This window comes from Halichondria panicea, chromosome 11, assembly GCF_963675165.1.
Source record: "Halichondria panicea chromosome 11, odHalPani1.1, whole genome shotgun sequence".
Classification (NCBI taxonomy): Eukaryota; Metazoa; Porifera; class Demospongiae; order Suberitida; family Halichondriidae; genus Halichondria; species Halichondria panicea.
Window position 1 is genome coordinate 1,787,501 of NC_087387.1, and position 11,884 is coordinate 1,799,384.

Genomic DNA, 11,884 nt, shown 5'->3' on the forward strand with positions numbered 1-11,884 from the left:
TAAACAGCTGCCTGTACTGTAGCTTGTTACAACATGCACTGCACGTAGTTGGTTTCTAGTCGATCACCAGCTAGGCATTTGCATGACAAAGTAGTACGTATTACACACTGTATGTACATGTATAAATATCTCACCATAATTCCCCCAGGGATCTAGAGCTTGTTTCCTAAGAGACATCACATTCTCGGGCATCTATTTCCCTGCTTATGCACACCTCAAGACATTTTTCGGAGGAGATCGTGGTCAACTTAACCCTGCCCAGCTTTTTGCAGCAGCATTCATTGCAGGTAAGAAACCTCTCTGCCATAATTACCCAATACTTACACTCTTGTACATAATGTCACCTTCACCCCCTCACACAACACACACCTCACTTTACACATACCACAGCACACCCCTGCATTGTTACCCACCTCATTGTATGCCCCATCCCCTCACATGGCACACATCCTCACAGGCGTCCCAGCAGCAGGTCTGGTGACTCCAGCGGATGTGATCAAGACAAGACTACAAGTGGTAGCGAGAAAGGGCCAGCAATCGTACTCCGGAGTGATTGACTGTTACCGGAAGATTGTAGAGAGTGAGGGACAAAAGGCTCTCTGGAAAGGAGCACCAGGTGCGTCCAGATTACAATAGCTATAGCAAGTTCCATCTCACCTAGCTAGCTAACTTTCGTTGTTCTTGCTTTCTACATGTGTCTGCGATCACCACTGTAAAGTATACAAAGTCCTAAATGTGTAGATTCAATAAACATGCAGCAGTGTACACGTACATGTACGTGTATGTGCAGCTGCTTTCACACCAGAAAGTTTGATGCAGCAAAATTGTGTATGCATATCGCCAAGAGTAGGTATGAGCTCTTGATGTGGCACATGGTACATACTATACATATACTGTTAACAGGCTACAATAATATTCTCTCTGCACACGTGACATCATCACCCCACCACCCACACACACACACACAGCTCGTATCTTCCGCTCCTCCCCTCAGTTCGGAGTAACCCTGGTCACCTACGAGCTGATACAGAGACTATTCTATGTTGATTTTGGCCATCGGTAAGTACATTACACATGCTTTACTAACTACAGTACAATACGGTTTCCTTTACTAGTTACGGGAGCAATACATGTAGCTGCTACCAGACACAGGAACGGTTAATTATTTTGTTTGAAACAACATTTGTTAACATATGCGTAGTCAGTTGCACTCACATGTATGTATTAATTTGGTTAATGTCAGTCTTTTGCTCTAATTAAGAGACACATTCCTAATGCCATGTAAACTTATCAGAACTACTTCACTTTAAAGTGCGTGCGTGCGTGTGTGTGTTAGGTAATAACTCTATTTCGTGCGTGTGTGTGTGTGTGTTAGGTAATAACTCTAAATAGAGTTATATTACCTAACACACACACGCACGCACACACACACACACACGCACGCGCACACACACACACACGCACGCACACACATACACGCACGCGCGCACACACATACACACACACACACACACACACACACACACACACACACACACACACAGGTCAAAACAGTTCAAATCCTCTGTGCCCTCGGCCAAACCGACCAAACCACTAGACTCCGCCTTCTTTCACCTCCCGGACCATGTGGGTGGTTACAGGGTTGCACACTCAGCATTCTCTGGTGTTGAGAGCAGGTTCGGAATCATCTTCCCAAAGACTAAGTAAACCAGTTGTATATTCTTGTTCAGCACAAGTTTATATACCACTTAATTTGTATTTTTGGCTTACAGTTATATAGAATTATTATTTTCTGGTCGAGTTTCATAGTTGTTGCCCAGGTTACACGTTGTGTAATATAATTATGATGGTGAAATATTATTATTATTTATTGAAACGTAATAAAATTTATTGAAATGTAAAACCATCCATCCTTGGCCTCATAATTTTGATGTAGTAAACACATTAGCACATGGCTGTGTAATAAATGCCAAATCAATTGCCCTGCGCATGTATGCCCCTGGGGCAAAATTCAAGATTAAATCCCCACCTATGTCCGTACTGGGGGAGGTGGGGCTTGCCATTAATAGGTGCATAAGCATATACAATATGAACAAACTAGTACGCACTATAGCTAGTACCTATATTATAATATATAAGACCTTTGAGTGCATGATAACTGGTCGAACTGTGGTGATCTCTTGACTGCAATAAAAATACACAATAATCATGCATGTCTACTCAGGAAACGGTGTATACATGTTACAACACTTATATTCTTTTTCACATGCACTTCTGTTATATATTATACACTTCAATTTCAGCACAGCAATTAGTCACACCTCATAATAATTGTACTGATTGCACGTGCAGGTGATAATGGTGTGAACAGTCTATAGATGAGAGTAGATCTAGAGTCGTGATGCACATGCATTGTTCTACGTGTACGTATACGTACATGTAGCTACAACAAATGCTTGAGTCCGAATGTGCCTGCTAACTGTTCATTGAGAAACAGTCCACTTGGGTCTAATTGAGATCGTATCTTCAGAAAGTCCTTGAATCTTGGGTACATTTTTTCCATGTCTGCTGGTGTCAGATCGAAGTACTTCCCCCAATGAAATCTTGGATTGAATTTGGCTACAGCCTCGTATAGTTTTTTGTAGTAGTTCAATCTTCTCTTAATGGTGGGGTTGTAGATACACATTGTGAGGTGGCAGCTGTCTCTCTGGTAGTTAGGGCTCAGCCACATGTCATCACCCTTCACCACTCGTACCTGCATGTGGGGAGGAGCATAAATTAAACTACATGTATGTATAGGTACACAAAATAAATAGCTAAAAATAATTTTGAATGCTAAATGTAATGTGTGGTAAAGATCAACCATAACTACAAGTGTAAAATGGATAATATAAGTTGAGCCTTGATTATCCGAAACCTCATTTTTGCATGTAGAGGGTACTCGAATTATTGATGGGCGTGGCTCTGATAAGTTATTCTGATTTCAGTCATCCGGATGAGGTGGGGACACCAGGTGTTCAAATAATCGAGGCTCAACTGTACATGTAAGTAGCACTGTTCCCTCACCTCCACAACGTAGTTAAGAAGCAGTCCTTCCTCGTGCACCAGTCTGTGTACCTCCATGACGGTTGCCGGGCAGTCCTCGACACTGACGACTATTTCTCCCTCATAATGGATGGGGAAATAGTGTGGAATATTGAAGACGAGATAACTCTTGTCCACCCGATCGTGAGGGGGAGTGGGCACAAGATACGTAAACATGAGCTTAAACATGGCATGGGTGGAGCTTGGTATCCAGGAAACAATGTTGCAAATGTTCTCAAAGCCATAGTTCTGAAAGAAGACAAAACATGTACTTCTCTTCAAAGCTCTGTACATAAAGTACATGTACATTGTACTTAAAACTTGACTCAGTAACTACAATAGATATGCTCAATTGAGTTCGTACAACTTACGTTTATGTACATAAATTATATACCTTGCCAGAATGGCTGGGAATGTCCCTCCCACACATACATGTACTGTATACATACCAGGATGGTCTCCACTTGGTGATTTGGATTATCCCTCGGGGCCTCTGTCGTTCTGTTGATCTCGAACACGGCACAAACATCGGAGTGAATCTCCACCCACCATTTGACATGTTCAGACCTTTGTGCAGTGTCAGCCATTTCTTTCAGACAGTCGCTCAGTTTCATGTTGTAGAGCACCTCTCTGAGGTTGAAGGCTGGCTCACACTGGAAGGTCACTTCGCTAATGACCCCCAGCAGTCCGATACTCACCTGGGGGGGGGGGGAAGGGGAAGCATTGAGAGCATGGATCATTAATTGATGGAGCCTTTGAATCAGATACTGCCATGTACATGAATCCTTTACCTAGACAGCTATATAAAAAATGTAATTAGAACTAAAGCACTTGATATCCGTACTCACTCCAGCTGCCTTGAAGATCTCCGGATTCTCATTAGCACTTAAAAAGAGGATATCCCCCTTCCCGGTCACCAACTCAAGCCGTGTTACCATGGAAGCATAATTTCCAAATGTAATCCCGGTACCATGAGTACCTGCAAAGCACGGATACAGGTGTAAGATCATCGTACTCATAGTCATGCGAATGATAAATAACCTTCATGAAATTTAACATAATTATTTGGGAAAATACAACTACCATGCTGGTTGGTATAGCCTTTGCTTTCTTCAAAAAACATAATCAGTGTTTCAGAACAGGTTCCATATATTTAATTTGATATAATCATTAACTTTAATACGAGCACACAATACAAGCAAGATAAAGCCCTGGTTACCTAAATGTTTCTACTTGCAGGAATTGATATACTGACCTGTAGAGATGGCCCCGGCAACAGTCTGCTCAGAGATTGATCCCAGTACGCTCATGGCCAGTCCGTTATCGTCAAGGATACGGTTGAGCTCATTGAAGGTTGTGCCCCCTCTCACTGTCACCTGGTGCAACTCGCGATTGATACTGACCAACCCCTGTTTATTGTGTGTGTGTGTGTGTGTGTGTTTGAGGGTATACAAGAAGTACCATTTGTGTGGGAGAAATTGTGTCAACTGTTCATGTTACTAGCTCAAACAGAACGTTCACTTAAATTAATCGTTTGTGTGCGTGTGTATTCCTTGTTGTATCAGAAATCACATAACAAACCAGGCCTCCTAGAGTAGGACACAGCTGTAGGTCAGTAGTTGGGCGGAGTCCAACCAACGCTGCGCTCTGGGTTGGGTATCAGTACATGTAGCAGTTTTGTTCCACTGGTACTTAGACAGAGTATGAATGTTGTTTAATCTTAAGTGGCTGACAACCGCATGGCTCAGGGGTGCGATATAAAGAAATCAATGGATGGCTATTCTAGCTGCCTGGATCTAGCTATAGTTGTTTTGGAATTCAAGAAAGACCTCAGACTCTTAGAGAAAGTAGAAGAATACTGTAACCTGTAATACTAGATTTAGTACAGGCAGAAATAAACTTTTTCATAATAGTTAGACATCTAGCACAAAGAGAGGTACAGCCAGCTATAAGACTACCCCAAGGCTTCTGGAGAAGCTTTTCGAAGACCAAAGAAGGCATACATAACACAGGTTTTGTCCAAACTAATGATCTAATCTTAGATTGGTAGCACAACAAAACTTAAAACAAAGACAAGTCCCTAATTAATACAAAGATACTACTGTTCAAGCTTCATTCATAGATGCTAAGATAGACTATGCTTCTTTTCTAGTAGCCTAGATATCCAGCAGGAGCTGTTTCTGCAGTCTCCAGAGAAATACAGTGTCCCAGCTCGCCTTGCCTTGTCAGCTAAATTGAGCTGTAAGGTTTCCCACTTGAACGCAGCAATCTGATTGGGCTGCAAATTTCTTGCAGTTGGAACAAAACTGCTACGTGTACTGATACCCAACCATGAGCGAAGCGTTGGTTGGACTCCGCCCAACTAGTAGGTCAGTATGTACGTTGATTTCCAAGTTTAATTTCCTACAAAGGGACACCCTCCCAATATTTAGTACACACACACATTCACATGTTCACACCTTATAATTATTCAGTGACATCTGTAGGTCATCTGATACTGCCACCCTCGACCACGAATGCCCGGAGCCTATCACCTTGATCTTGTGACGACGATCAATAGCTCTCACGTCATTGGACGTGGGCACCAGTGCCGACTTGACCATATGAACTATCTCTTCCTTTGTCGTCGGCAGGAGAATGTTAGAAGGGTAAAGGGTACCCGGTTCTGGGTAGCCAAGTGACACATTGGGTAGCAACCAGAGGCCCTCCTCAGAGTCATGTGTGAAGTAGAGGGAGGCATCTATAAAATAACACAGGGGGCTGTGAGTGCTACAAAATTTGTGTCTTTAGCTTACCCCAGTTAACAAAAGGTGGTTTCTTCGGTGATATGTTCTCATTTATGATCCATGCCAGACAAACTAGCCCAGTGCTCAGTAGCCATAGTTTGGCCATTTTCCTTGAGTAATATTACACCGCGGCTTTGTATGGAGGACACAACAGTAATGCCACAATGACACTAGATGGGCGTGGCCACAATTTCTTTTGAAAAAGAGTTGTTATTATAAACGGGTACTAATTTTAGCGAATTTTAGCGAATTTGTAATTAACGCTAAATTAAGTACGCGCTAATAATAAAACGCAATTAAAAAATTATGATAAAAAAATTTTTTTTTTTCATGTACTTTTGTATAATGTAATTATTATAATGTACTTTTGAGAGTATGCTAAGCAAGCTAGCCCTTTTTTCATCTGTATCTGACTCCAAACTTTCCATTCAACCTTAACTCTTTCCTTGGCAATCTGTTGTAGAAATTACAACAACGGTAACGAATCGTTATGATGAATTAGATGAAGTTGTATGTGAGCTCCTCCCTGACAAACAAACTGTAGTCTAGGTAACGGCCTTATCAGGGAAGGGATTGGAAACACAGGGATTTCACGCGGCCCATGCGTGTCGCACCGGAAATTGACAGGAAGTTAATTTAATGGGAGGAGATTGGGGGAAAAGCTGCTTATTATAGATGCTGATCAACTACTTAGCTACATCAAAGATATAATAGGAAGGGAAGGATTGGCAACGGTAGAAAATTTGAAGCTATCCGTGACACGCTTACGTCATTGGAATGCATCACTTTGCCTCTACTTTTGTTGCCTCCAAACTATGGCAACAGAGAGAACAAGTCCTTATTAACTCTGAAAGAAGTCATTGATGACAGATGCAAGTTGACATCCCAAGAATCTGCCTCAAGTTAAATACTGAGAGGGATTCTCAAAGTCAACAAGAAAGAGAGAAGCTCAGAAACAACACTTTAATACTTAGACAATACTGCTTGTGTTCATGTCCATTCTCACATTTGATACAAGCTCTGGGCTTGTATGCACAAGAACTAGATAACATAGATAGACTGATAGTACTGTAGCCATTATCAATATTCTCTGTAACATGTTCTGTACGACATTTTATTAATACCAAATTTTAATAAATTATCAACATTTCACAAGTCATATAAACTGCCATAATAAGCTGCATAATGAACTGCTACTGCTGCTACTGCATGAGGTAGAGTTGGTGCTATACAACTGTACAGGTCTTTTGCATGTAACAAAGTCTTTCATTTCGTTTTTTAATATGTAGCCCAAAATAGTCAATCAACTCTTCCTTCTTCAGCTTCATAAATTTCTTCCAGCATACTGATAGTACGATGAAGATCTAATAGTATGACTGTGTATGTGGGGGGGGGGGGGGGGGCATATGAATGAGTTAGTAAAACACTGTGGCACTGACCTGGAGCTTTCTATCCCAGTTCTGTTTCTTACTATATAAGCCGATAATCAGGCCTTACACCTCCAGTCATATTTTCTGCAACTGACTAAAATTTAAAGCACAAAACCTGTACCAGTTGATGGACCTGACATTGATAAACACTCTCATGAAGTCAGTATAATTTTAAAAGCATGTGTGTTTCTTAAAAAGGGAGCATAAAACGTCAGATGAAATAAGCCATACTCAACACTACAACACATTCTAAATGGTATAAATAGGCGATTTTTGCTTTTCAGTAGATCAACCTACATACATACAACCAGGAAAACTTGAAGAATAGTAATATGGATGAGTACTGTTTCTTAAAAAGGGATCAAACCTTGTAAAATTGTAGTTTTTCTGTAGTAAAAAGTCTTTGTTTCTTTAGTTTTACAAACTGGCAAGATAATCTAACTCTAAATAAAGCACAACATCAGTGTAACACCATGAGAGGTCATGAGGCACTAAAGGAAGACCATAACAGACTTTTTCTGCTTTTCGCGGGCATTCTGGCAGGAAAACAGGCGAGTCACGGATGGTTTCATTACAAAACTGCAGAAACACATGTAAAATGATCACGTGAACCACTTCCGTTGCCAATCCTTCCCTCCTATATAGAGTCTAAGTTTATATAGTCTGGCCTAGCCTCGAATCCAGGCCGATTAAAATACGTTTTAATCGGCCTGGTCTCAAGGTTAAGTCTGGCCAGGAGTCGAGTGCTGGCTGAATGGACCACATGGATATGGGAAATCCCCATCTCTGTTCAGGGAGTTTTCTAGTTGGGTGTGGCCTGACGGTCCCTGACGGGACGTCGGGTTTCAACCCTATGTCAGAATTTGTCTTGCTGGATTATTGTAACACGCTGATAAGCAGCTATGAATATTTGATAGCAGCTATGAATATTCTTATTCTGACGTGGGTGTTAACCAATTTTACCTTGCTTGCAGTTGCGCAACCGGACGTGACGCTGACCACATTAGAAATGCTGCAATCTGATTGGGCTGCAACTATAGTTGCAGCAAAGACAAATCCCAGATAGGCTTGAAACACGACCTCCTCCTGTCAGGGATGGTCGGGGCCACGCCCAACTAGGAGCTTCCCTCAATTTTGCTGCTATTCGGCATAATTATTTGCGAAGCGATCCAGTTGAGAAAGAAGAAGAAGCTGCCACTGGTTTTAGCTAGCTTCTGTTCGTTCTGCATGCAGGTATTGACCTTAGTACATCAGTAGAATATGACTGTAAATGACTGTAAAACCATTTTGAGCAAACTGAGGGGGGTTCCTTTGCTCCCTTGGATCTCCCCCTGGATCTGCCACTGCAGAGGGGAACCCAGGCTAGGTTTAAAGGGGTGCATGCATGCCCTATACTATGAAGTGGTGCCTGGGGTATCCTGTATTGATAATGGTGGGTATACTGAAAGATAAACTGTGGGTTGTCAGTGTGTGTATAAACTTAAGGTATGCTGGATAAAATGAAAGCACCACAGGTGCTGATGCCTCGGTGGAGATGCCAAAGCTATACATAACATGAAGCTACTAATAGCTTTTATACTGATGAACATTTTTGCAATAATTATTTTGCTGCCATGCAGACTCAAAGAGTGGGTAATGATCGACCATGATTGTTGTTAAAAACGATCGATGCCAAAAGTTCAAGTCTAAAATTAATGGCTGCCATCAACAGAGCCTTGCAGCTCTCTTCCTCACTCTTGCAGCTACCAATAGCTAGCGTTCTAGTGCAGAGCTAACTACTAAGTAGAGTAGTAACACTCGGTAAACAAGTTTGGCTACGTGCTCTTCTGAAAAGGCTGCAATGGCATTCCAAGTAAGCAAAACTAGGCATAACTCGAGAACGAAGCATTATTTTGCAAATCCACGAATTAAAATCCAAGTAAACATGACTAGAAGCCTATAGAAACTCTTACTTGCACTTGATTCATCCTTGAGCAGCTGTAGCAGTCTACACACACAGACACACAGACACACTATACTACCGTATACCTCGCTTGCGCATGCGCACCGAGGCATAATAATCCACTCACCTCTCTGCTGTGACCTTTCAGATCAGTCTTGCTCTGACCGATGGTAATCTTACAGAGATAGCGATCATTGGTATCCATGACCCTGTTCCAGGTGATGGTGGAGGGGTCAATGTCCAGTCGGGAGAATTGACCAATCTCAGCACTGCTCAGATCACCAGGGTTCCTGCATTTAAAGGGAATTATACAACACATATACCATAATTATAGTGTCTAACGGTTATAATAGTATATCAGTGAGTTCATTTATAAGTCTTTTATTACCAGTATGTCACAAAAATGTGTGAGAGCTAGAAGAAATGTGCAATAATTATGCTAATATAATCTTGGCTACAGCCTTGACATCCAACTCTAAGTGTACAAAGTGATGCAGCTACTGAAAAATTGGCAGGTATTATTATTTGACGAACTGACTTGGCGATTTTTAACTTGGCGTCTCAGGCGTGGCTACTACAACAATGACGTTGTGTCCACCGGAAAACCTTAATTTAGCGGTTTTAAATTTGGTAGCCAAATTACCAAATTAAAATAACCGCCAAATTTTCCAGTTACATGGTATTACCCATTAGTGCAGACACGTTGTGGACAGGAGGCAGCTGTCATAATAAATAAACCATGTCTTGGTTTTGGTGCATATTTGTGGGTGGGAGATAATTTATTCAGAGGTTGTGTGTGTGTAATATTGAACATTGAACATCCCACCCACTAGATTCCACCCACTTTTATAACAACTAGCCCAAAGAACACTGCCAAAAAAGTGAGTGACCTAGCACATTAAGCAATAATTAACAGTATAACTATAAACAAACCTTCGATCACACAGATGTCCAGCAAACTGACCATTGATAATCTCCATTTGATAATAACAGAGCTGCTATCAGCTAAAAACGAATGGCGGGAAATAGGAAGGGCACTAGGTCTTAAAGATTTCGACATAGAAGGAATAAACAGCACAAACCCGCAACGAGCACTTTCAGCAGTACTGTCTACTATTCTCAAAATGAAATCTCTCACCTGGGGAAAACTTATTGATGTCTTAAGAGAACCGTTAGTAGCACACGGTACTCTAGCAAACACTCTATCAAAAAAATATGGTGAGTTTTCTATGCCAGCTTGTGGCACTGTGCAATCATGTGTTACTGTATCATTCAACAGATCGTACTAGACAGGCTACAAGCTATATACACTATATTGTCTCCGCACATGCATGCACCTGCATACAGTTTCAAAACAAAAGAGAAGCAAGCGAAAGAGTCAAGAAATGCTAGGTAAGGCCAGACAAAGTAAATTACACTCAATTAAGCCCGCCCGCTTTGTTGACACCGCTTGCTTTTTTAAAAATTGAATGGCTGTATAAAAATCATCAAAACAACTGGCCGAAAATGAGCTTTCAAGACCGTTGAAACTTTTGCCTTACGATGCAAATTTTTTTAGCTTTGTGATGTATGCTGAATGCATATAGCAGTGGAGTAGGAACAGTTAAACGTTGGGAGGGGGGCCACTTTGCGCCGGAAAATTTGAGACCGTAGGCCACACCTCCTCATTATGACATCATAATTAGCTGCGGCCTAGCTACAAGCTTATTAGCTCTAGCAGAAAATAAGAAAACTCCGTTCTTTATTCATTTCTGCTTACAAATTCTTTGTGTTGAGATCTACTTCATCCGTCTGTTGACGATGTACATAAAGTAACATGCAATAGTTCAGTCAGTATACTTATCATTATTTGGGGAAAATTTGATGAGCTGTATTGCCTCCATAGCGAAATTAAGGAAATTAAAGGGTTAGTTAGAAAGGTTTTCTAACTCAGGAACTGAAGAGTGGCTATATACTCTTATTGTTGGGGGGGGGGGGGGAGCAGGCCCCCTTGCTCTTAAGTTGGGGGGGGCCACTGGCCCCCTGGCTTGCCCCCCCCTGTTCCTACTCCACTGTATAGAAACAGAAGTCTGCATGATGGCTATACTATATAAATGATCTTTAAGGACAAAAGCATAGATCTATCATTATGCCGGTTGCACATGCCATGCACCCTCAGCGAGGTATATATACCGTTAATATGGTATTTGTGTGTGCGTGTGCTGTGTGTAGACTGTTATACAGATGCTCTATATGATAAGCAAGTCACGTTTTCTTGGATTGCATGATTTGCCAAAATAATGCTTCGTTCGAGTTATATATATAGCTATATTATATAATTATATAGGTTTGCTTATACTTGGAATATAGCCTTTTCAGAACAGTGGATATAGTAAAACTTGTCTATGGAGTGTTGCTATATTCTATACTTATAGTAGTTAGCTCCCAGAAGCAGCAGCATGCAGCCAGTAAACTTGGCAGGTCCACCCTTTTTAATTACATTGACAGGAAATGTAATGTCATAAAACAAACATAATGAAAGCACTTTGGGTGTATAGATGGGCGTGACCCGTCTACCCAAAAGAAGGGTGAGTGGACAGGCCACGCCCATCTACCGTGGGTGCTAATACCTCGGCGGAGGCACCAAAGCTATACGACATAAA

The 11,884-nt window shown here is 41.5% G+C and overlaps 2 protein-coding genes and 1 long non-coding RNA gene across 4 annotated transcripts in view; 1 reads left to right on the forward strand and 2 right to left on the reverse strand.

Annotated features, from left to right (window-relative positions):
* The window catches only part of LOC135344587 (electrogenic aspartate/glutamate antiporter SLC25A13, mitochondrial-like), a 6,562-nt gene extending 4,650 nt beyond the window's left edge, over window positions 1-1,912 (forward strand). The window contains exons 12-15 of the mRNA XM_064541817.1: window positions 149-287; window positions 458-616; window positions 969-1,059; window positions 1,545-1,912. Coding sequence (XP_064397887.1) covers window positions 149-287; window positions 458-616; window positions 969-1,059; window positions 1,545-1,707 — 552 coding nt within the window. The 3' untranslated portion in view covers window positions 1,708-1,912. The remainder of the gene's footprint in view (window positions 1-148; window positions 288-457; window positions 617-968; window positions 1,060-1,544) is intronic.
* A 399-nt stretch (window positions 1,913-2,311) lies between these two features.
* Window positions 2,312-6,040, reverse strand: LOC135344600 (L-gulonolactone oxidase-like). Its single transcript, XM_064541835.1, has 7 exons — window positions 5,880-6,040; window positions 5,544-5,824; window positions 4,340-4,493; window positions 3,933-4,063; window positions 3,534-3,782; window positions 3,067-3,333; window positions 2,312-2,755 (listed from the first exon to the last, which is right to left on the reverse strand). Exons 1-7 carry the CDS (start codon window positions 5,974-5,976, stop codon window positions 2,444-2,446), a joined length of 1,491 nt encoding a protein of 496 aa, XP_064397905.1. The 5' UTR covers window positions 5,977-6,040; the 3' UTR covers window positions 2,312-2,443.
* Window positions 6,041-6,970: 930 nt separating this feature from the next.
* LOC135344642 (uncharacterized) overlaps window positions 6,971-11,884 on the reverse strand; it is a 33,492-nt gene continuing 28,578 nt past the window's right edge. For both annotated transcript variants that reach the window (XR_010397482.1, XR_010397481.1), the window contains exons 2-3: window positions 7,668-9,532; window positions 6,971-7,246 (exon numbers count right to left, since the gene is read on the reverse strand). This is a non-coding gene — a long non-coding RNA (uncharacterized LOC135344642). The remainder of the gene's footprint in view (window positions 7,247-7,667; window positions 9,533-11,884) is intronic.

Excerpts from the sequence above, each read along its gene's own strand:
- LOC135344600 (XM_064541835.1), bottom strand. The coding sequence starts at position 5,976 with ATGGCCAAACTATGGCTACTGAGCACTGGGCTAGTTTGTCTGGCATGG. Across the intron at positions 3,334-3,533 it reads ACCAAGTGGAGACCATCCTG|AACTATGGCTTTGAGAACAT; the intron begins GTATGTATACAG and ends GTCTTCTTTCAG. Across the intron at positions 2,756-3,066 it reads TTCTTAACTACGTTGTGGAG|GTACGAGTGGTGAAGGGTGA; the intron begins GTGAGGGAACAG and ends CCCCACATGCAG.